At 42.2% G+C, this 26,168-nt stretch overlaps 1 protein-coding gene across 2 annotated transcripts in view; it reads right to left on the minus strand.

Moving 5' to 3' along the window:
* Positions 1 to 26,168, minus strand: part of tmc5 (transmembrane channel like 5) — a 209,215-nt gene that overhangs the window by 8,005 nt on the left and 175,042 nt on the right. Inside the window, exons 21-22 of one of the 2 annotated variants that reach the window (XM_068003205.1) lie at positions 2,469 to 2,573; positions 1,932 to 1,980 (exon numbers count right to left, since the gene is read on the minus strand). In XM_068003205.1, coding sequence (XP_067859306.1) covers positions 1,932 to 1,980; positions 2,469 to 2,573 — 154 coding nt within the window. Of the gene's footprint in view, positions 1 to 1,931; positions 1,981 to 2,468; positions 2,574 to 20,603; positions 22,228 to 26,168 lie in introns of those variants that run through there. The other variant, XM_068003206.1, reaches the window with a different exon arrangement.

Genomic DNA, 26,168 nt, shown 5'->3' on the forward strand with positions numbered 1-26,168 from the left:
GTCAGATAAGCAGAATGTTTAGGCAATCCATAAAGTGAGCTGAAAAGTTCGACAATGTGGTGCATTCAGACTCTTGGACATTATTTTGACAGGCAAACACTAGACTTATTTGCATTTGCAAAGAGTTGCTTAAACCTTTCTCTTTGCAACTACTAGCAAGTGTATATATATTACCAGACAGTACCTTAAAAAATGAGGCTGTACAGAAAGAAAATCCTTATTCTTACAATGAAAATGAAGGTGAAGTATAGACCACAAAAGGTAGTAATAACAGATTACGAATAGACTGAAAACTTCTTTTCCTATAGAGCTGTTAGAAAAGTTCACATTTCATCCAACCATGTACCTGTCAAAGGAATGGACTAGACCATAATGAATAAATTGTTGTCAGTTATATTCAAGCGAAGTTTCAATATCAAAGTCTATGCAGGGTATGGTGAGGTCCGAGGCACCCCTAACTTTGGGCCTTGGACCTCATTGTCATAGAGCCAGCATGGCGCTGCAGCCCTGCCGGCAAAGAGAGAAGAAGTGTAAAGAAAAATCAGTAAGTTGCTAATGTTGCAGCGGCCCTCAGGTAAGTGGGGGGATGGGGGACTTCGGGAATGGCAATCTGCCCTTTAATATGGGGCGAGAAGGAGCATTCCTGCTCCTCCCAGCTCCATGTTCAGGTACATTACTTACCTTCTTGGTTGGCAAGGGCTGGTTTTCCTGAGTGAATCCCACTATAGCACTGGCTGCCTCAGGGAAAACCAATGTTGGAGCGGGGATCTCAAGACGGTGCTAGGCCTCTTGTTTGCTTATGCAAAGGGCCTAACGCCTGCTTCAGGCGTGGGTAAAGGACACCCCTTGGTTGACCTTATTAACATGGTGGTCAGTGCACTTCAGGCCAGAAGAGTGCTTGTGCTTTCTGCCTGCCATTTTGAGGCCTTAATCGGCTGGATAGTGCCTGAAAAACAGGCACTACGCAGCCCAATTTCTAGGCTCTGATCTATTAGGGTTACATCTAGTTTTGATGTGTAGCTTTGAAATTGAAAGATGGACCAAAACAAAGCTGTGTTGGACCTCGGCTTGAGCTCATTCAGCCTTTACTTCATCCCCTTTAATTCTCCTTTGCCATGTCCTTTAGGGCTGTCTCAGTTTATGCCTTTGATATGCTGTCCAAATTATTCTGATGTTCTTTATTCTTAGAACATGGCTTCACCACATCTATCTGCATTGTGTAATGACTGATCATATCATAGAATCATAGAAAATTTACAGCACAGAAGTAGGCCATTCGGCCCATCGTGTCCGTGCCGGCTGAAAATGAGCCACCCAGCCTAATCCCACTTTATTGAATAATCCTACTGATATTATGAAGTGTTGATTATCCTTTCTGATTTTTCCATTGGTGATGAGCCCCTCCCAATCTGTGTTTTAGATTTTCTGATAATTTTTCAAAGCTAAGTCAAATAAATCAAGCAAATGAAATACAATGGTTAAGGATCTAAGAGAAGTAAATTGTTTGACCTTCATAGAAATTCAAGTAACAGAGGACTGCAAATAATGACTAATGCTAGAGTTTGAAAAGGACAATCTCAGATTTCCAGAAGCACACACTTAAATCAATACTCCTAGGTTTTCAACAGAGCATTATTTCATCCTTTCCAGTTTCAAGTAAATAAAAAGCACCATTGTTAATTATGATTTATTAATTATTGTGTTATATAAGTTTAATATCCCTCTGCGGCACAACAAACTGAATCAGAGCTGCACAAATACACAATTCGATTGGCGAACTTGACAGGATATGGGACGGTAAATGGCATTAATGCTTCACCACTGCGAGAAGGAGTTGCTGGCATGTTTTCTGCTGCGTGAAGCACTTGCATGTAGTGAAGGTATGAAATAATATCTTTAGCAAAACATTTATCTGTCATCATTACACTTACTTTGTTTTCGGGAGTTGGTCCTTCCTCTTGCCTCAAGATGCCAACTAGGCTAAATATAATTTGAAAGAAAAAGATTAAAATGCTTGAAAGTTGTTTTTTTTGTCACTATAAAAAAAGGTTACACCAGGTTCAGTGTGATGAGTACATGTTTCCTACTATTTACCACAACTCAATGTACTTACCTAATAGACTTACACCGATAACGTCACAAACTTTAATCCTTCAGTTTGAATTTCAATGGCATGGACACTGGCTCAGGCATTGCCAACAAAGAAAAGGCCCAAAACTGCACAAACATTATATATTTCATTTAACTCCTCGCCTCGTCCCGCCCAAGTGACTTAAAGGTTGTAATCTGATCTTGGGGGGTCATGTAATGGTTATAGACTGCTCAGATATCGCTCTTGTAGTTTATGGCCACATCTGAACCTCTCAGTGGGAATGCTCCATTATAATCATTCCAGCTATCCAGAAGTCTATATATTGAACTATTCATGTAACTAATTGTGCTTTTATATCTTCTGTCTCGCTCCTTACCTCTGAATAATATTGTCTCCTATTTTGGTCGGATGTTTCTTCAACATACCCTGGAAGCATAGTACCATAGTTCTCAACAGCTCCTGGTCTAAGTAATAGGTCCGACTACAGAGGGGAAGAAAAGAATTTTGCCTTTAAAATCTTGTCTACATTTATCTTTTGACTGCAGCTACAGTTTCTTAAACTTCTTAAGATCATTTGTAGTTTAAAAAAATAATAAACGTTGTTTTGTGGAAAAGGTGGATGATTATTGAAGACCAAGTGAGAGTGGGCATTATTGCCTAGAAATTCGCTGGCAAAGCACCTGTTTTTTGGGCGCTAAACATGCACCTTAGCCTCACGGTCATTATGCACTGCCCACCATATTGGTGTGGGCAAAAAAAAATGTCCAGGGCTCGTGGCATATGCAAATAGGGGGCCTAACGCCTGTTTGAGGTCCCGTCTGCAATACTGGTGTGCCCTAAGGCAGCCAGCGCTGGTGCTGGCACCGGCTGCATTCAGGAAAACCAGGAGTACATAAGGCTGAACAGGCGGTCCTTAAAGGGAACGCTGGAGGCTGCCACCAAAAAAGTAAGTTTGTTAAAAAATACTTTCTTGAATGTGGAGCAGGAGTGCTCTTCACGGCCCCACATTAAAACCATGGACTACTACTGACCCAGACCTCCAATCGTGACCTCGACCCCCGGCTTCAATCGCTGCTGCCACCCCACCCCCCCCCCCGCCGATTACCGTCACCACCCTCCCCCGATTGCCACCGCCTTCCCCCTCGATTGTCACTGCTACCCTTCTTCCTGGCCACGGCTACCCTCCCGATCGCCCCTCGTCTGATCGTCCTCCTTTCGATCATACCCCTCCCGGTCGCACTCCCTCACCCGATCCCCTGTAAATACTTAACTGGTGATGCAGCAGTTTGATTCTTGCGGCTTCTTCTTTGGCAAGCAGCCTGGGACGCCTATTAGGTGTCCGCAGCTCGCTGGATTGATGATAATGAGACTCGAGGCCCAATATTAGGTGCACCTCAGGCCTATCCATTCAGGCGCAGGGATTGCTCTCTGCGTTCGGTTCGCGCTGGCAGGCTGGCAGGAACAAATTTCTAGGCCTATGTCCTCACAGATTACCATGACATCAGTGACCATTTCAAGTCTGAGAAAGTATTTGCACATGCTCACCACAATCTTTAAACTTATGTTTCACTACGGCTGCAAAGCTGCAGATTGTTTCTCTTCCTATTTTCTCCTTTTCTGTCAGCACGTACTCACTGGATATGATTCCATTACTTCACCCTAGTAGCCATTTTGATGTCTAAACAGCGAGTGTTGGCAAAGCAGTCAATTCATAGTATCATAGTAGGTACAGCAAAGGAGCCCATTCAGCCCATCGTATCTGTGCAGGCTCTTTGAAAGAGCTATTCCCCTGCTCTTTCCCAGAGCCCTGTAAATTTTTTCTCTTCCAGTATTTATCCAATTCCCTTTTGCAAGTTACTATTGAATCTGCTTCCACCACCCCTTCAGGCAGCGCATTCCAGATCATTACAACTCGCTGAGTAAAAAAATGTTTCCTCATGTCGCCTCTGGCTCTTTTGCCAATAACCTTAAACCTGTGTCCTCTGGTTACAGACCTTTCTGCCACAGGAAACAGTTTCTCCTTATTTACTCTATCAAAACCGTTCATGATTTTGAACACCTCTATCAAATCTCCCCTTAATCTTCTGCGTTCTAAGGAGAACAACTCCACGTAACTAAAGTCCCTCATCCCTGGTACTATTCTAGTAAATCTCTTCTGCACCCTCTAAGGCCTAGACATCCTTCCTAAAGTGTGATGAATTGAATACAATACTCCAGCTGAAGCCTAACCAGTGTTTTATAAAGGTTTAGCATAACTTCCTTGCTTTTGTACTGTATGCCTCTAATAAAGCCCAGGATCCCATATGCTTTTTTAATGGCCTTCTCACCTTCAAAGATTTGTGTGTGTGCACCCCCAGGTCTCTCTTTTCCTGCACCCCCTTTAAAATTGCACCATTTAGTTTATATTGCCTCTCCTCGTTCTTCCTACCAAAATGTATCACTTCACACTTCTCTGCATTAAAATTCATCTGCCATGTGTCTGCCCATTTCACCAGTCTGTGTCCTTCTGAAGTCTGTTACTATCCTCCACATATGTTTACTATATCTCTGAGTTTTGTGTCATCTGCAAACTTTGAAATTATACCCTCTATACCCAAGTCCAGGTCATTAATATATATCAAAAAGAGCAGTGGTTCTAATACTGACCCCTGGGGAACACCACTGTATACTTCCCTCCAGTATGAAAAACAACCGTTTACCACTACTCTCTGCTTTCTGTCTCTTAGCTAATTTTGTATCCACGCTGCCACTGTCCCTTTAATCCCATGGGCTTTAATTTTGCTAACAAATCTATTATGCAGCACTTTATCAAATGCCTTTTGAAAGTTCATATACACAACATCAACCGCACTACCCTCATCAACCCTCTCCATTACTTTGTCAAAGAACACAATCAGGTTAGTCAAACATGATTTTCCTTTGACAAATCTGTGCTGACTTTCATTTATTAGCCCATACTTTTCCAAGTGCCAATTAATTTTGTCCCTGATTATTGTCTCTAAAAGTTTCCCCACCACTGACGTTAGGCTGACTGGCCTGTTATTGCCGAGTTTATCCCTCTCCCCTTTCTTGAACAGAGGTGTAACATTTGCAATCCTCCAGTCCTCTGGCACATCCCCATATCTAAGGAGGATTGGAAGATTGTGGCCAGAGCCTCCCCAATTTCCACCCTTACTTCCCTCAGTAACCTAGGAAGCATCCCAACTGGACCGGGTGACTTTTCTACTTTGAGTACTGCCAGTATTTTAGGTACCTCCTCTTTATCTATTTTTATCCTATCCAATATCACTACTACCTCCTCCTTTACTACTACAATGGCAGTATCCTCTACCTTTCTCTAGTGAAGACGGATGCGAAGTATTCATTTAGTACCTTAGCCATGTCCTCTGCCCCCACAAAAAGATCTCCTCTTTTGTCCCTATTTGGTCCCACCCTTCCTTTGACTACCCTTTTACTATTTATATGTTTATAAAAGGCTTTTGAGTTCCCTTTCATGTTAGCCACTAATCTATTATCATACTCTCTCTTTGCCCCTCTTATTCCCTTTTTTAGATCTCCTCTGTACTTTCTGTATTCATAAGAACATAAGAAATAAGAGCAGTAGGCCATCCGGCCCCTTGAGCCTGCTCCACCATTCAATCAGATCATGGCTGATCTTCTACCTCAACGCCATTTTCCTGCACTCTCCCCATATTCCTTGATGCCTTTAAAATCAATCTCTGTTTTGAATGTACTCAATCACTGAGCCTCCACAGCCCTCTGGGGTAGAGAATTTTTCCTCATCTCAGTCCTAAATGGCCTACCCCTTATTCTGAGACTGTGACCTCTTGTTCTCGATTCCCCAGCCAGGGGAAACATCCTCCCTGCATCTACCCTGTCAAGCCCTGTAAGAATTTTGTATGTTTCAATATCACCTCTCATTCTTCCAAACTTTAGGGAATACAGGCCTAGTCTACTAAATCCCTCCTCATACGAAAATTCCGCCATCCCAGGAATCAGTCTGGTGAACCTTCGTTGCACTCCCTTTAGGGCAAGTTTATTCTTTCTTAGGTAAGCCTGGTTCTCTACTGTATTATGAACTGTATATGTCATAAGCTTTCTTTTTCTGTTTCATATTAATCTCTATATCTTTAGTCATCCATGACTAGCCTTGGATGCCCCTCCTTTCCCCCTCGTAGGAATGTGTCTACTCTGTACCCGAACCATCTCTGAAGGCATCTATAGTTCTTGTGCTTTTCTGTAATTTGCCTGTATATTTGTTCCTCTATCTCCTTCTCTCTATTTGGTGGCCTATGGTAAAAATCCAGTAGCGCAACAACTCCTCTATTGTTCCTTAATTCTAACCAAATAGATTCTGTCTTTGACCCCTCAACTACATCATCCCTTTCCAGTGCTATAATAGTTTCTTTGATCAATACTACCACATGTCTCCTTTCTTTCCTTCCCTATCTTTCCTGAATACCTTGTAGCCAGGAATATTAAGTACCCAATCCTCCCCTTCTTTGTGAAGGACTTCACAGCTGAGCCCAATCTTATCACTGTCAAATGTCCACACATATGTACTTTCCAGCAGGAGTCACTGTTTAGTGCTCAAGAGCTGGGATCCAGGTTGATTAATCCCTTTTCTAGTCCAACGGTACCAAGGCCAGTTATAATGCCCTGGCTGAGATCAACTAATTCAGCACTGACTGGGAATTGAATCTAAGAATTTCTAGTCTGTGTAACTCAGTATGACACCATGGGCTGGATTTCCTTCTGAGATATCACTTGGCTTTGGGGTGACGAATGGAACAAAATAGGACGGTAATGCCTACCGTCTTAAAATTGCCAGTCTAACATTGCACCAGAATTATCCTCTCAAAAAAATCACCAGACTGCTGTTGAGAGCCTGCCCCAGGTGAAGAAGGTCTTAGACTTTTCTGAACATTAGTGCTTCAGAAGGTTGCCTGTACCTGTCTGTACCAATCAAAGTCACCACTGCCTTGAATTTCGTTGCTATTGGATCCTTCCAGACAACATCTGGTGGCCTTTGTCACATTAATCAGGCAGCAGCTCACCATCACATCAGGAAGATGACTGATGCTCTATTCAGGACGACCATGCAATTTGTATCCTTCCCAATGGAACCAGAGAAACAAAGGGACAGAGAGAAAGCTCTGTAACTGGAAGGGCTTCCACAGGTGAAAGGAACAATTAATAGAATGCATGTAGGAACATAGGAATAGGAGTAGGTTATTCAGCCCCTCAGCATTCAATTAGATTGTGGCTGATCTATACCTCAACTCCATTTACCATACTTTGATCCGTAGCCCTTCAAATCCTTACCTAATCAAAATCTATTGATTTCAGTCTTGAAAATTTCAATTGACCCAGCATCCACAGCCTTTTGGGGAGAGAATTTGATACTCACACTACCCTTTGTGTGAAAAGGTACTTCCTGATTTCATGCCCAAATGCCCTAGCTCTAATTTTAAATTGTGCCTCCTTGTTCTGGATTCCCCCACCAGAGGAAATAGCTTCTCTGTATCTACTCTATCAAACCCCTTTATCATTTTAAACAACTCAATTAGATCACCCTTCGGCTTTCTAAACTCAGGTCGTGTTTAGAAGGCCGAAAGTTTATGCAACCTGTCGTCATAATTTATCTCTTTAAGCCCTGGTATCATTCTGGTGAATCTGCGCTGTACCCCCTCCAAGGCCAATATCCTGAGGGTCAGTGCCCAAACTGAACACAGTGCTCCAGATGGGGTCTGACCAAGGCTCTTTAAAACTGAAGTATAACTTTCTCCCCTTTATATTCCAACCCCCTTGAGATAAAGGCCAACATTTCTTTAGCCTTTTTGATTACTTTTTGTACCTGTGCACTAGCTTTTAGTGATATATGTACCTGGACACATAAATCCCTTTGCTACTCCACAGTTTCTAATCTCTCGCCATTAAGAAAATATTCCAATTTGTCTGCTTTTGCAGACAGGGCAGATATCATGAGGTCCACGGCAGCACAAGAAGTGTCAGACAGCAGGCAATAGGCATTTTCAAGTCCTGTTTTTGGTGACTGCATAAATCTGGCATCTGGCGGAGCCCTACAATACAGCCCAGTGAGAGTCTCCAGAATCATTGTAGCTTGCTGCGTACCACATAACATTGCAATGAAGGAAGGTTTTCTGCTTCAGAAGCTGAAGTAGCTGATGATAGCATAAGGAGGGTGCACAGGAAGGAAAGGTCATGGACAGGGCAGCATGCAGTCAGGAGCCAGGCAAAACAGGACAGAATTTATAGCCCAATGCTTTCAATGAATCAAAGTTGATACCCCAAACAAAGTCACTTTACACTTACCTGTTCTCCTCTAACAACCTCACAAAGTCCCTTAAAGTTAAATACTTCAGCCTATTTCCTTCATAAGGCAGAAGTCTACATTTTTACTGCCACCATCCAACTCCCAAAAGTTTGCAAGTGTAAACAAAAATGACCATAGTATTCTGTGGTCAAGGTGCGTTTACTTTACACAATAACATTCCCCAAAAGATGCCCGAAAAACCTTTCAGCCTAATTATAACTAAGTGTAACCTTTGTGCCAGTTAACTTACTTGCTCAAGCTCCTAGTCTGCTACCTCTACAAGGTGCTCCCTGAGTGAGACAGCAACAATAACTTGCATTTATATTGCACCTTTAACATAGTAAAAATGTCCCAAGGTGCTTCACAGGAGCGTTACAAGACAAAATTTGACACCGAGCCACATGAAGAGATATTAGGACAGGTAACCAAAAGTTTGGTCAAAGAGGTAGGTTTAAGCAGCAACTTAAAGGAGGAGAGAGAGGTAGAGAGGCAGGGAGGTTTAGGGAGGGAATTCCAGATCATGGGCCTAGCCAGCTGAAGGCACGGCCAACAATGGTGGAGCGATTAAAATCTGGGATGCGCAAGAGGCCAGAAATGGAGAAGCGCAAAGATCTCGGAGGGTTTTAGGGCTGGAGGGTGTTACAGAAAAGGGAGGGGCGAGGCCATGGAGGGATTTGAAAACAAGGATGAGAATTTTATAATCGAGGCATTGCCAGTCTGGGAGCCAATGTATGTCAGCGAGCACAGGGGGTGATGGGAGAACAGGACTTGGTGTGAGTTGGGATACTGGCAGCAGAGTTTTGGATGAGCTCAAGTTTATGGAGGGTGGAAGGTGAGCATTGGAATAGTCGAGTCTGGAGGAAACAAAGGCATGGGTGAGGGCTTCAGCAGGAGTCGAGCTGAGGCAGGGGCGGATGTTAATTGTATTCATATAATTTATATCAATTAGTATTAATTGTATTCAGGTGGTGCGTATCAATTGGGGACTCTCTTGTATCCATTTATATGAGAGCTTAACTAGGGTGTGGTGTGGGTAATGTGGATCTCTGAATAAAGGCTAGGAAGCAACTGAAGAGCAGGCTCTAGTGTTCTATCCTTCACCACCTGGCTATCCGATTTATTACAGCGGAGACAATATTAAGGAGGTGGAAATAGGCTGTCTTGGTGATGGAGAGGATAGGGGCTCGACAGTTCAGTTCAGAGTCAAATAGGCTTCAGACTGTGGCCAAGGAGGGGAATGGAGTTGGTGGCTAGGGAACAGTTTGTGATGGGGACCGAAGAGGGTACCCATTGGCCCCATTCTTTAGCATTCAACAAATCTGTCCCAGCAATGTCCTGCCAGGCCAGGGATGTGGCATCTCCTAGCCTGGGAGCCCCAGCTCATCCATGCCCCCTCCTATTGACGGCCTTGTTTGGGGAGGACAGTGTCTCCACTCCCACAAGGCCAATTGCAAACACAGAAGGAAGGCTGGGATCTGACATATCCGATGTTTAGCCTAACATGTGGGCTTTCTGTTGCACTCCCGTCAGAGTTATGGTAGGAGTGTGCTGGAAGGGCCACGGACTTTGGTTTCCTCTGGTTTAGGAAGGGGAATCACCCAGGGTTCCCACTTCTAACTGCAAACCAGCTACCCTTGCTGGACAGTGTGCATAAGGTAATGATAGGATCAGGCTCAGCAGTGATGCCTCCACTGACAAAATAACCTAGGTCAATGTGTCCTGAATACAGGAGCAACGGCCACTTAATGGCCACGTGCAAAGTAAATGCCACCTCTGCACTCATACCCCAGTAGGAGTCAATGCCTTCAGGAGAGGATGGTAGGAAATTGGGGGAAAAAGAGACAAAGGCTTAGGTTTTCCATCTATTCAGTCAGTGGGCTAAAAATCCAGGTACAATCCAGGGGATGTGCCAGAGGACTGGAGAACCGCTAATGTAGTACCATTATTCAAGAAGGGGAGTAGGGAAAAACCGGGGAACTACAGGCCAGTGAGCCTAACATCAGTGGTAGGAAAATTATTGGAAAAAATTCTGAAGGACAAAATTAGTCTCCACTTGGAGAAGCAAGGATTAATCAGGGATAGTCAACATGGCTTTGTTAAGGGAAGATCATGTCTGACTAATTTGATTGAATTTTTTGAGGGGGTGACTAGGCGTGTGGATGAGGGTAACGCAGTGGATGTGGTATACATGGATTTCAGTAAGGCCTTCGATAAAGTCCCCCACAGGAGACTGGTCAAGAAGGTACGAGCCCATGGAATCCAGGGTGCCTTGGCACTTTGGATACAAAACTGGCTTAGTGGCAGAAGGCAGAGGGTGATGGTCGAAGGTTGTTTTTGTGACTGGAAGCCTGTGGCCAGTGGGGTACCACAGGGATCGGTGCTGGGTCCCTTGCTGTTTGTGGTCTACATTAACGACTTGGATATGAATGTAAAAGGTATGATCAGTAAGTTCGCTGATGATACAAAAATTGGTAGGGTGGTAAATAGCGAGGAGGATAGCCTCAGTCTGCAGGACGATATAGATGGGTTGGTCAGATGGGCGGAACAGTGGCAAATGGAATTTAACCCGGAAAAGTGCGAGGTGATGCACTTTGGAGGGACTAACAAGGCAAGGGAATACACAATGAATGGGAGGACCTTAGGTAAGACAGAGGGTCAGAGGGATCTTGGTGTGCAAGTTCAAAGATCCCTGAAGGCGGCGGAACAGGTAGATAAGGTGGTAAAGAAGGCATATGGGATACTTGCCTTTATTAGCCGAGGCATAGAATATAAGAGCAAGGAGGTTATGATGGAGCTGTATAAAACACTGGTTAGGCCACAGCTGGAGTACTGTGTGCAGTTCTGGTCGCCAAACTACAGGAAGGATGTGATCGCTTTGGAGAGGGTGCAGAGGAGATTCACCAGGATGTTACCAGGGCTGGAGCGCTTCAGCTATGAAGAGAGACTGGGAAGATTGGGTTTGTTTTCCTTGGAGCAGAGGAGGCTGAGGGGGGACATGATTGAGGTGTACAAAATTATGAGGGGCACAGATAGGATGGATACTAAGGAGCTTTTTCCCTTCGTTGAGGGTTCTATAACAAGGGGACATAGATTCAAGGTAAAAGGCGGGAGGTTTAGAGGGGATTTGAGAAAGAACTTTTTCACCCAGAGGGTGGTTGGAGTCTGGAACTCACTGCCTGAAAGGGTTGTGGAGGCAGGAACCCTCACAACATTCAAGAAGCATTTGGATGAGCACTTGAAATGCCATAGCATACAAGGCTACGGACCAAATGCTGGAATATGGGATTAGAGTAGACAGGGCTTGATGGCCGGCGCGGACACGATGGGCCGAAGGGCCTCTATCCGTGCTGTATAACTATGACTCTATGACAAATGTAAGAGGTAATTTTATTATTCTGCCTCGCCCACTCGTAGCACATTTTGGAAAATTGGCATGTTGAGAAATTATGTGCACTATGACTCCAAAATTCTCCTGGCTCCTGCAAGGCTCCTGCCAGGAGCAAAGTCTGAAAACGATCGCTCAAGTGTTTTACTCAGCATTATGAATCACAAGATACAGAATTGCTGCATCCATTAGATAATTGAATCACCCGCACCTTCACCCTAATAAATTGACTCAACTGGTGTTTTTAGTCCTTCAGTTTAAAACAAAAGCAGGATTTATGAACATTAACTGCAACCAAACACACTTTATCCAGGCAGCTGCTTAAGGCTGCTCCAGACTCTGAAGCCAATTTCTGTTTCAAAGTACCCCTACAGAGTTCAGAATTCAGCACAATACAAAAAACATAACTTGCTCACAAGATGCCACACAAGAAACTATTCAGGTTGCAGGCCATATTCCGAAATCCAGAGTGGAAACTCAGGACATGCTGTACCCCAACCCCTACCTCCTCACTCAAGGCCTGCAAAGAGTCCAGACACACCCAGGACCGAGCTTCTGCATCCTCTTTATTTAGTCCTCCACACAAGATGGCTTGATTAGCGAATGCTATTACAGTTTTGAATTCCTCCGCTCCGCTCAAAATATCAGCATAATTCCCAGCAGTGACGGCTGAAGCACTCAAAGAAGCTGCTCCCTGTGTTCCTGCTTGCAATTCAAATCAGGAGTCCCCCAATACAGAAGTGAGCACAACAGCTGAAATGTGCTTTCCTCTGAACAATCTGCCAACAACCCCACAGACTCTTCCCCCAATAGAGCTGGTGATTCTCTCTTCCACTAGACCACCAGGGACCCTCATGCCTGAGGGAGCTTTTCCCCACCCAGGAAAGACTGGACGGGGAGTGCTGCTCCCAACAATAGTGACTCCTTCCCCAGAGAGGATAAAAAGACTTATACAAATATATGCTCCTTCCATGGACTTCACGTAGTGGACCAGGATGCTAGCATTCTGGCCATGTGACCAACCAATGCAAGTTATTGCCCAGCCAAGCAACCACAGCAACAGAAACTCCAACTGCATCCATGAAAGACAAGGCTCTGCTACTTCTGAGGAGTGCAACAGAACCAGCACAGCACAATGCATCATATACCAGAGCCAAAGGTGAAAAACCATACAAGCTAACCTAGAAAGGGCTGTCACAGTGACAGGGTCACTTTCTTCTCAGTTGATACTAGCACTTTTCTGTACCCTCAAATCACACTTGGCATCCCCCCCGCAACCCTCCCCTCAGATCATGCTCACACTTTCCTTCTCCCTCAGTTCATGCTGGCATTCTTCTTCCCCTTTGCCCTCAAATCATCCTAGTAGTCCTCCCCCTCCCAAGTTCATGCTAGCACCCTGCTCCACTCTTCTCTCACCATCACTCCCAGCTCTGACCCGATTCACTGCTGGTCCAGGGGATGGAACTCTACCACATGCTATGGGTGGAAGATTATTATAAGAATTCCTGCACACATCATGGAGCAGAGTTCCATCTCCCAGAGCTGCATCAGATAGGAACTAGAAGTGGCAGCAAGAGGTTGAACTGAGAATAACAGTTATTTTCATCAATTGTGAACAAGTGGGCACTGACTCCAAATGCTAATGTGTGCGTGTGAAACTCCACCGCTTTATCCTACAATCACCTGGCAACGACAGCTCAAAAGGAGGATGCATACGCAGGACCCTCTGTGAGGACTGTCAGGGCACCTCGCACCTAACATGACCATCTAGCACATTGCTGCCTGCATCTACACAAGCTCCCATCTTGCCAAGTAACAGGATGACAACAAAGAAATCCTCAGCTCCAGATGTTCATAACAACAAACAGACTATAACCATCTAGGCTGACCAGAACAAGACAGGATGTCCACTAGGGAAGGGGAAACCAAATCAAATCTCCTCACAGTGAGCTGCAATGAATCTATGAGGTCTATCCACATATACCTAACAGCTATAATGTCAATCATGGTAACCCACTGAGGATGATAACAGATGTTGAGGGGGAAAAAAAATCACCCTGGAATGTTAATTTTCTTCCCAGAGACTGCTGTTGGGAAGTAAGCATTGCACGAGAACAGGATGAGGCTCAGCTTGGAAAATATATCAGGACAGGATCAGCCCATCTGTTACTGAAACCCTCATTCATGCTTTTGTCACCTTCAAATTACTCCAATGCTCTTTTGGCTGGGTTCCAACCTCTTTGAAGTGAAAAAATAAACCTCTCTGGCCCACTGTATCACCATTCACATTTTCATGACTGGAAAGAAACGGTCTCATCCACTGCTTTCAATTAAAAACAAAGTTTATGGAGAGTATTGCTTAACTATGCATTAGAGTACGCAAGCATGGAGCTCTAGCCTCATGGCAATGCGAGCATGCTGTGAAATATTGGCGCACACTTGAATTGCTGTGAAAATAAGTCACATGTAAATTCAGTATTAATGTAATCTGTCTCTCCTCTTTTCCTCTGATTCCATCTCTCACTTTTCCTCCTCTCTTCACAAGTCTGGTTGTGAGATATTTTCCTTTTCTTCTTTCCTCTCCCCCTCTTCAGTCAGAGAAAACAGCAGAATGTTATTCAGGCCCCTCCCACAGCAGTGAAACAGCCCTAACCAAAATCATGAACCACTGTGATCACGGTGCATAATCATCCCTCATCTTCCTTGATCTGTCTGTAACCTATGACATGGTTGATTACACCACCTAAACAAAGAAAGACTTGCATTTATATAGCGCCTTTCACGACCTCAGAATGTCCCAAAGCGTTTTACAGCCAATTAAGTACTTTTGAAGTGTGGTCACTGTTGTAATGTAGGAAACGCGGCAGCCAATTTGCGTACAGCAAGGTCCCACAAAAAGCAATGAAATAAATGACCAGATCATCTGTTTTTGGTGTTGGTTGAGGGATAAATGCTGGGCGAGACATTGGGCGAACTCCCTACTTCTTCTTCGAATAGTGCCATGGGATCTTTAATATCCACCTGAGAGGGCAAATTAATGTCTCATCTGAAAGACAGAACCTCTGACAGTGCAGCACTCCTTCAGTATTGCAATGAAATGTCAACCTGGATTATGTGCTCAAGTCTCTGGTGTGGGACTTGAACCCACAACCTTCTGATTCACAGGCGAGAGTGCTACCACTGAAACATGGCTGACAATTTCCTCCATTGTTCAGCCGTTGCTTGGTTTTACCCTTACCAATCCAACCTTTATTGAGCATCTCGACAAATGCCTTTTCTTCCCATCCCTGCACCGTCACTTTGGGTGGTCTCCAAGGATTTAACCTTGGGCCACTCCTCTTCCTCATCTATTTGCAGCCCCTAGGTGACATTATCTGTACACATAGGGTCAGCTTCCATATGTATGCTGATGACACTCAGCTCTAACTCTCCCAACCCCTCCAATGCCTTTGTGCTGTCACACTGCTTGTCCGACGTGCTTGAGCTAAACGCTTGGCAAACCAAAGCTATTGTCTTTGGCCCCTAGCATAAACCCCCTTCTCGCACCTTTCCACCTCCCTCTCCTCCTTTAAAACCCCCCATAAATACATTCTTAAAACCCATCTTTTTGTCCAAGCTTTTGTTAACCCTCATAATCTTTCTTGCTTTGGTTTAGAGTCTGTTTTTCCTTATGCCTCTGTGAAGTTCCTTGTGGTGTTTTTCTATGTTAAAGCTGCTACATAAATGCAGGTTGTTCTTGAGGCAGGGCTGTCCCAGCATCCACAATAAGTGTAAGTGAAAGGGCTCTAGCATTGTTGTCATTAGGGTTTTTGTAAAGTGCAACAGTGGGAGTGTAAAATTTTCATCTGTGTTCCCTGAATTGTTAACAACAGAGTATAATTTTGGATTTTGTTAGGAAAGAGACTATTTTGAGCTACATAACACAAGTGTGAGGTACCAGCAATTACAGACCTACCATCATGGTGTTAGTAATTTGATAATAAAATAGTGTGCACAATGGAAGCACCAACTTACTGCTGCATTCCTGGCCATGCCGATTATCGGGCGGACCTTGATGCTGGCAGCCAGAGCTCCTGCCGAAATCAAATACAAATTTATGTTTCTGCCCACCTGACTACCATCAGTTCTTGCTCTTGCCCAACAAACATGGGTGGTACAAGTTAAGAGGTGGTTATTTTCAGCGTTCATTAAAGAGATTCTCAGCTGCACTCTGGGAAAGCTGGATGCAGGTTAGGCTGGCACTTTTATTGCAGTCGTTTGTGGATTTTGACACTTAAAGGGTTCTGCATTTAATGTCCTTGCTGCTGTAGGTTATGCTTCCTTTCACTCCACAGCTTTTACCTGTCCCCTTAAATGTGCTGTTGCAGGCCCTTCACATGTGGCTGCCCTGCCCAATTTTCTGCCTTCAGATCAGTGAGCTGCCTATTAGAGAGTGTGTTTGGATCTCGCCAACCAAATGATAATGAGGACCCTGAATCAAAATGGACCCGCTGACTCCTCTGAGCGGGGGCTGCGCAAGCCCCGCCCATCATCCACATATGGTCCACATGAAAATCGGTCCCAGGGAGCATGGGCTTGTCTAATGAAGCTTACCTTTTGTAGTGAGAATAAGTATAATAGATAAATTCATATACATGTCCATAAATAGGTTTGCCAATTGCCCCAGAATGTCATACCTAAACAATTTAATCTAAGTTATCCCGCACTGAAGGTGGAAAGTGTGTGGCATTAAATGGTCATTTGAAACGATCTCAGACTTGGGTAGTACTAATATATTTTTTTAACCTAATGTTCCAGAGTGCATAAATTTCATCATTTAATAGAACTCAACCAGAGTGCAAGGTAAGTGGCCTTTTCCTTCTTTTCTAGATGACTTATGATCTATTACTGGATTGTTTTCTCAATCAAAGGCTGGTTGATACTAGTTATCACTGGACTACCCTTTAAATTAGAACCTTAGTGACAGAGAAGATTGAGCTTGAAACGTACCTCACGAGTTGTGTCTTCTGGTATATTTCCTGTAGTTAGCAATGTGGTTATCAGACAGTATTACTTTTGTGAGCAATGTCTGCTAATTGAAATTTTCAAGGATAGGGTAACATTATTGATTAAGGCTGATATGTGCAGAGACATCATTGAGACTGCTGATACACGGTTGCTGTTGAACTCAGTAGATGATTCAGATGAGGTGGGTTGACCAGCATGAAGTGTCTGCTAGGGAAGTAATAGAAGAAGAGGCAGGCAGGCAGAGGGGGCAGTGACTGGGTAACAGCAATTAGAAGCAGTATGAGAGGTGGAAAGATAGTACAGTAATGCAGGGAACAGGAGTGTGAAACAGGTTCTAGGTACTAAATAACGCTGAAAGTGTTATTGTGGAAAGCAATGATGAAATTAATGAGGACACAGTGCAGCCTACTTGATAAAGGAGAACAATGGCAGAGGGATTGGTTTTGCCCTGGAAACTGGCACATAGTGGGCAGCACGCCTGGAACGTGCGCCAGAAGGCTCGCTCCAAATTGGGCCTCATCTACATAAAACCGGCGAGCTGCGGACATCAATCAGGCATCCTGATGCTGCTCGCCAGGTAAATGTTTTGTGGGGGAGCAAACGGGACGGGGCCAAATTTCAACCTAAGTATAGTATTCCTCTTCTATTACATTTAAAACCTAAATGCCAAGCATCCATATCAGCAGCAAGAAAATATGAAGCTTAGTTGATTGTGGCCTATCAAAATTCTGGGTTCTGATCTATTTAATTGATTGCTAGGCATTTGGAACTGATTGATAATCACATGCAACACCATTCAGAAATCTGTAAATGCTGATCCAGGTAGAATTAATTAGAAATTACAACACTCGAACAGGCTGTTTGGCCCAGCCAGTCCACGTTGCTGTTTCTCATTCACATGAGTAGTTGTCCTAATCCCATGTGCCTGCTTTGTTCCCATATCCACTTCCCTTTTCCTTCAACCACCTATTCTTAAATGTTGCCATGGTCTTTGCTTAAATCGTTAACTTCAGTAGTGCATTCCACAGTCTCACAAACCTTTATGTAAAAAGATTTCTTTCTGCTCTCTGTCCTAAATCTCTTACATTTAATCTTATATCTATGTCTCCTTGTACTAGACCCGTCAATCAATGGAAACATTCTATTTACTCTGTCCCATCAATTCATAATTTTAAACACCTCTATCAAATTACCCCATAATCTCCTCTGTTCTATTGAAAACAGCCACAATTTTTCACGGGTTTCTACGTATTTGTATTTCCTCATTCCAGGCAGCATCCTAGTGAATCTGCACTGTACCCTCTTTATTGGCTCCACATCCTTCCTATAGTGTGGAGCCCAAAACTGCAGTGTTCTATTAGCTTTCTTTAATAGTCGAAACCACTTGAGGTTCTAATATCTATCTAATATCTTGTGATCCTGAACCCCCACATCCCTCTGCTCTTCCACATCATACACGTCCTCAGAATTATTTAGTGTGGGAGTGAATTTCATTTTGGGCCAGTGGAAAAGAATTGGATGGAGTGTAAAATGGGCTGCCAATGCACAATCGCCCAATCTGTGCTACTGCCTAAAATAAATTTCATCCCCTATGCCTCCTAATTTAGTATTGTCAGCAAATTTGGAAACCACTCGCTCCAGCCCTATACTGAAATCATTGATGTACACAGTAAACAGAAGTGGTCTCAGAACAGAACCTTGTGAGACATAGCTATCCACTTCCAACCACTCTGAGCAACTACCCTTAACTCCTCCTCCCTGTTTCTTCCCTTCTAACCAGTTTTTAATCCAATTTGCTATCTTTCTCCTAATTCCATACTCCTTAATCTTTTCCAATAGTCTCCTGTGTAGTATTTTGTCAAAGGCTTTCCGAAAGTCCATGTACAATCGCCCATCTGGTATAGCTGTCACTTCCTCAAAGAAGTCTATCAGGTTTGTCAAGTACGAATTTCCTTTCTGAAATCCATGTTGGCTGCTTCTAATTATTTTCTTTTCATCTATATATTTAGCAATTTCATCTTTAATTAAAGATTCCAAAATCTCTCTTCCACAGATGTTAAACTAAATGGCCTATAATTACCCAGGTTAGATCTGTTTACATTTTTGAACATAGGTATTACATGACATAGAATTACATGGAATGTACAGCACAGAAACAGGCCATTTGGCCCAAATGGTCCATGGTGGTTATGCTCCACACGAGCCTCCTCCCACCGTACTTCATCTAACACTATCATCTATTCCTTTCTCCCTCATGTGTTTATCTAGCTTGCCCTTAAATGCATCTATGCTATTCGCCTCAACTACTCCTTGTGGCAGTGAGTTCCACATTCTAACCACTCTCTGGGTAAAGAAGTTTCTCCTGAATTCTCTATTGGATTTATTAGTGACTATCTGATATTTATGGCTCCTAGTTTTGGTTTCCACCACAAGTGGAAACATCTTCTCTGCGTCTACCCTATCAAACCCTTTCATAATCTTAAAGACCTCTATCAAGTTACCCCTCAGCCTTTTCTTTTGTAGGGAAAAGAGCCCCAGCCTGTTCAATCTTTCCTGATTGTTATAACCTCTCAGTTCTGGAATCATCCTTGTAAATTGTTTTTTGCACCTTCTCCAGTGCCTCTATATCCTTTTTATAATATGGAGATCAGAACTGTGCACAGTACTCCAAGTTTAACATACTTCTCTGCTTTATATAGGCCACTCTCCAGTCCTCCAGCACATAGCCAATCTCAATAGAACTCTGAAATATAATTTCTAGGGCCTCCATTATTTCTTCCCCCATTTCCCTCAGAATCCCTGGTCCTCCTTTAGTTTAACTAACTTCTCTAATATTTTCCTTTTATTTATTATATCGCTCATTCTGCTTTTAACCAATTTAGTGTTTATGTCCTGCCCAACAACCTTCTCTTTTGTAAACATTGAAGCAAAGCACTTGTTAAGCATTTCCGCCAACTCACGCCCATCTTGTACTAACTCACTACCCTCTCCTCTCAAGAATCCAACCTCATATTTAACAATTTTATTTTTGTTGACATATTTATAGGATACTTTACTGTTCCTTTTTAATATATTTTTTAGATTCTCTCTTCATACTCCCTTCTTGCTTTTCTTATCCTATTTTAAGCTCTCTCCTTATTTTCTTGTATACTCTTATTTTTATCATACCAATATGCCCTCATCTTCATTTTAATTTGTTTCTAACCTCTTTATTTAGCCACAGAATTCTGGAACTTGAAGCAGTCTCCTTTTTTTAAGTAGTATATATTTATTCTGCAACTTTGCAATCTTCTTTTTAAAAATCTCCCATTGTTGATCTACAGTCCTGTGAGCCAATTTCTCTTTCAACCTCACTCAGATAGTTCACTCCTCATCTTTCTAAAATCTCCCATATTCCAGTCTGGTGCCCATATTTTTGTACTTTTTTCCTTTCCTTAAACCATGTCATATTATGGTCATTAGCACCAAGGTGCTCACCCAGACTTGACTCATGTACCTGATGTCTTTCGTTACTCATAACTAGATCCATTAATGCCTTTTCCCTCGTCTGCATGGAGGAAGGAGTCCTGCACAAACGATACAGTGAGTTGTCTTTGCATCTTACTAACAGAAGGTCAGTGCATGCTTTACTCACCGTTAAGTGCAAATCTTTCAACACATTCTCAGAGAAAATGAGCCCACCCCTTTTGAAACGTGCAAAGAGAGCATGAAGAATGACTACAAATACAGTTGAAAAGGAAAGTAAAGCTTTATATTTCAACATAGAATATTTTTATTGACTTGCTTCCAAAAACTGGCACAGAGTTTGGGCTTGGCGTAGCACAAAGGAGCTCATTAGAAAGAAACAGAATAGCCAGTATAAACACTTGGACTCATTGAAATGAAGGGAGAGTTCTGATAAAAATGGAGGGAACAATCAGAAATAAAATCAATCGGGGTGAAATTCTTCTGGAGCAGGATCGCAAAACGAGGCAGAGCGAATCGACCACCTCTTTTACACCCCTCCTGATTTTGTTTTCAATTGAAATCTATCGCCAAAAAACAATTTGACCCCCAACATGTCTTATATATGCACAGGTGCAGAGAGAATGAAACAATGATACCTTTAAGAACCAATAACATGGGAATGCCTGGACTAGTGAATATACTCGGGCTGAGTCACCCTTTGGAGGTGAAATTGGTCTTGGCCAGTAATGCGAATCGGGCTCATAGTGAATCGGCGATCTGTTTTACATTGCCCCTAATTTTCTTTTCCATTGAAGTCAATAAGAAAGAAAAACTTGCATTTATATAGCGCCTTTCGTGACCTCAGGATGTCACAAAGCGTTTACGGCCCATGAAATACTTTTGAAGTTTAGTTACTGTTGTAATGTAGGAAACGCACCAGCTGTTTTTTGCGCACAGCAAGCAGAAATGTGATAATGATCAGATAATCTGTAGTATAAAAGAAAATTGGGTGTGGTGTAAAACGGGCTGCCAATTTGCTATTAGCCCATTTTGTACTACTGGCGAAGACCAATCTTATCTCCTGTGTATTCTACGACATGAATAGTAATGTCAGGGTTCACAGTCCTATTACCTCACGTGTTTAAAACCATGTATGTATAGCTACCAGAGTTCAGTTGAAGTTGTTCTTATACTTTACTCAAAAAAACAGGATATTGCACCCATGAGTGAGTTCCAGGCATTCTTTTACTCCTGCAAAAGGAGTTATGGGCCTTCTTTGCTAATAAAATAACTGCCATAACTCCTTTTCAGGGTTCAGCTATCTTTTTTACATAAATATACACAGATTGTGTTATACATTTTAATCACATACAACAATATAAATTTTTATCATATGCCATTATTTTCTTAATTTTGCAACTTACTTTCCCCACCTCCTTAAGTCCCACTGGAGCATGGACTAATGGCTAGCAGTCAACTCCTTTCCAGGAGTCTGCAGTGTTGTCCTGAACCAGCAGTGAGAAGGTGCACACAAGAGTGATGTGGTTGATTCATTCTGTGATTTTCTCTTCCACCCTCTGGGAAAATGCCTCACTTTCACATGGAATGTCTCCAAGTGGCAGAGAGCAGGAACTCACCATATTGTGATTTGCAAGATGCAACCCATGTTAGCACTGTGGAACAGCATGACAACAGGCACAATAGAGCTGTCTGCTCAACGATGATACTAAATTACAAAGATAATTCATGGAACAACAATGGTTTGCTGGGACAGTGAAAGTAGGTCAATCACATGAACATCAGTTACATAGGTCGTCTGTATAAATAATTTTAAAAGCCTGATGAAAACTTCCTAAGGGAATAGTCAGATCTTCTGTGAAGAATTGCTGAAATTTTCAAAGCAGAAGCAGAAGTATGACGAGCTAAGCGCCTTACAAGTTAGGGTGTACTGCGATCTTTCTATGAGAAAACAAACTGGCAAGTTCAGCATAACATGCAAATCATACAACTATAACCTTTACAATATAACTCAGATAAAAAATAAAAAATCCGTTGTGAGAACTACCTATCTATACTATTTTAGCAGAATTATGATCTTTTCATTATTGAAATATATTTCTGACATGAGCTTCCTGCATTCTCAGTCCTGCAATTAATAGACAAATTGGGGTAGATTTTAGCCTTTTCCACCAGGATATAGAGCATTCCCTAAATGGAGCACAGAGAGGAAATTCAGATGTGGGGTGGGGAGTGGGAAAGAGATCACATGTCTATTATGAAGCCTGTTCAATTTTTAAATGATAGGAAAAGCAGGTGAGTTCTGTTACAGGGATGCAATCCTCCCTTCCTGATATTCCAACCTGCACTCCACCTAGCTGATGCTTTATGCCCAGGTGGTAAAATCGAGCTCGTTTCCCCTCAAGGCTGATTCTATCACTTTACTTAACGACAGATATACTGTAAACTAAAAATGCTATTTTCCCCACCTGCAAGGCTGAATTAAAACTTTGAGACAACAAAAAGAGATACACGACCGGGTACAGAATTGTTTGAAAAAGAGAATCAAAAGGTAAAAAGTTAAAAGACAGAAAAAGAATTAAAAAAAAAGTTTCATTGCTCTTGCAGGTGGCATCTTCAGAAGTGGGATAAAAACAAATAAATTATCAACTAAATTCAGGGCTGGTGTACTAAATTACAAGTTAACAGAATTTCTTAAACTGTACACTATGTAACCAGATATCAAATAAAGAAATAAAACACAAATCTCTGTTGTTTACTTGTTATCTTATATAGTCACAAATAGAGTACAAAAACAAGGAAGTCACGATGAACCTTTATAAAACACTGGTTTGGCCACAACTGGAGTATTGTGTCCAGTTCTGGGCACCGCACTTTAGGAACATTGTGAAGGCCTTAGAAAGGGTGCAGAAGATATTTACTAGAATGATTCCAGGGATGACGGACTTTAGTTATGTGGATAGACTGGAGAAGCTGTGGTTGTTCTCCTTGGAACAGAGAAGGTTGCGAGGAGATTTGATAGAGGTATTCAAAATTATTAAGGGTCTAGACAGAGTAGATAGAGAGAAACATTGGCAGCAGGGTCGAGAATCAGAGGATATAGATTTAAGGTGATTGGCAAAAGAACCAAAGGTGACATGAGGAGAAACTTTTTTACACAGCAAGTAGTTAGGATCTGGAATGCACTGCCTGAGGGTGTGGTTGAGGCAGATTCAATCATGGCCTTCAAAAGGGAACTGGATAAATACTTGAAAGGAAAAAATTTGCAGGGCTACGGGGATAAGGTGGGGGAATGGGACTAGCTGGATTGCTCTTGCATAGAGCCAGCACTGACTCGATGGACCCAAATGGCCTCCTTCTGTGTTTTAATCTTTCGATGATTCTATTCTAACACAATTCTCCATCTTGAGCATGGGTTGTCATGTGTCATGAGGATACATGCATACAATAAAGAAAATGACTGCAATGTGCACTAAATTGATTAAATGAATCTACAAAATTATGGATGGTTAAATATGATATTGCTATATGGGAGGGGATGCCATATAAAAACAAATCCCTGGTTATGGTAAAATGAATTTTTGCCTGTGCTGCATTTTTAAAATTTGAGCTTTTGTATTGCTAGAATCAACATGTAAGTGGTTAAACCAGGGTAATACAGAGTATTTCTCACATCAGTTCAGTTCCAGATAATCTCGCTACAGTATTCTTCAAAAATGCAAATTGATAAGGCTGGGGACAATAGAAACTTTTACATGTCAACTGGATGGAGCTAACACATTCAATGCCAAGTATTTACATGGATTTTTAAAATTAAATCATGAGATGTGCATCAACTGCCACTGTTGTTTCAGGATCAGCATCATTCATCTATCATATAAAAATAAAACCACTTAATAGTTTAAAATATACATCTCAATTTGGTAAGAGTTTTTATCTAGTCTGGTCTTCAAAAAGAGGAGATTCTAAGTACATTCTAGTAGCCAGAGTACTGTGTATGGGTTCTCTGTTATGATCCCTGGGACTCACTATCCTTTACTTAGATAGACAAAAATGGTGTACTTCAGGACATAGGGATGTGAGGTCCACTTACAGGAGTAGTCATTAAAGCTATATCTGTGAAAATATCGAGTGTAAAAACCCAAAAATGTGACACTGGTATTACTACTAGTCTTGCTGCATGATCTGGCATAGCTTCAGATCCTACATCACACAGCAACATCTTCAAATTCAAATATCACTGGGGGAAAAACATTGTAGAAATAACTACTGCAAGAGACAAAAAAACAATTTGAAGCAAAAATTCACTCTGGCATTTATAACATAAACAATTTGAAAGAAAAAATTACTGTAGTGTTTATATTCTAAACAGTTTATAGTACAATTATATGTGAATTTGAGGCAATAATGGGAGTCCCAGGGTGGGAGAAGCAGGTCAGAAAGCCAGAAGGGCCGTGAGGAAAGAGCCGGCAGGTTAGATGTGGAGATAAGAAATCTCTTTTTGATGTGCTGTAAGCAGGGAAGTGTTATGGTGGCTGAAAGGGAACAAAATATTTTTGCTAGCATCCAAAATCAGAAAGAGAAGCTGAATTTTTTTCCCCTAAGATTATCTGATTGGTTGTTTTTCACAGAGCACTGAACCAATAAAAAAAACAGGATATGTGTCTACTCTGAACCAATCAGAAACTTGCATAAGAGGCTTCAGACACAAAAAATTATTATATGGATTCTATGATCTTAATAATGTCAAAATAGTATTTTTGACTGTTAAAGATACACAAATAGATTTTTATCTTTAATGTCTGGGCATAAAATATCATCTGAGTGGAGCATATAGAGGAAGATTGGAGTGGAGGTGGGGGGAAATCGTACCCTTTTAATGCAACCTGCTAAATTTTCCTTTCATTAACTTAAATGGAAAGGAGATACTGCAAGCTCTCTTATAGCTGGTCAATTCTCTCCATCCAATTTTCCTCTCTGTATTCTAAAGAAAACATACCTTATCATCTTCATGTAAAAGTGCTGGGCGCAAGTTTTTATTGCCTGACTAATGGGAAGATCATGTACCATTTTCATCATCATCAAATCATGCACATTCGACACAATGAGATGTTTGAATGAAATCTGAATCAATGGGGTTGAATTTCCAAAGAGGTTCTCCCGTTGGGGGCCATGACTTTGGGGGATGATACGTAGAAATACCAGAGAAATGGTCCTTATGCCATTTCACCGTGATATCCGCTGGTTTTCTGCTGAATTTACAGCAGTTGATCAGAAGAGCCCTTACAGAATTTAAAGGTTAAAAACTCAAATGTTGCAAACTTTATCGTATTTGTTTTCAAACATTTTTTTCATGAAGATGGTATTCTCTTTAAAAGTAGTGTTGACATTAGATTGATAAAATTACTGTTGAATGTATTGTGATTTAATATATAGGAAAGCTTAATAAAAGAACTGTACATTTTGGGGGTGAGCTGAATACTCAGCCCAATGACTCCACAGCCTAGAAACTGCTGTTTATGTACTTTTCATGGATTAACTGGGAATTGCTTCACAGCTATTAGGAGAGCTTTCTCTTATTTACTCACAATTTTGTTGTTATCAGTCTGTGGGCCAAAGCGAGGGCCAAATCTCATGCACAGCATGCCAGCCAGTGAGAAGTAGTATTAATTCTTTTAATCAACTGTGAGTTGCAACAAGGAGGTAGCGAAGCACCTGAAATAGTGCTGGGAAGGCAAACCAGGGGCCCGATATTACCAGGGCGGCGGGTTCGCGGCAGGGGGGCGATTGGGCGCGTGGGTAACGCACCCGGTGAAATCAGTCTGCCCCGAACGCAATCGCAGGCTGATTGGATCCACTTACCTCTTGTTCCGGGTTCCCCG

The sequence above is a fragment of the Heptranchias perlo genome, chromosome 22, assembly GCF_035084215.1.
Source record: "Heptranchias perlo isolate sHepPer1 chromosome 22, sHepPer1.hap1, whole genome shotgun sequence".
NCBI classification, from domain to species: domain Eukaryota; kingdom Metazoa; phylum Chordata; class Chondrichthyes; order Hexanchiformes; family Hexanchidae; genus Heptranchias; species Heptranchias perlo.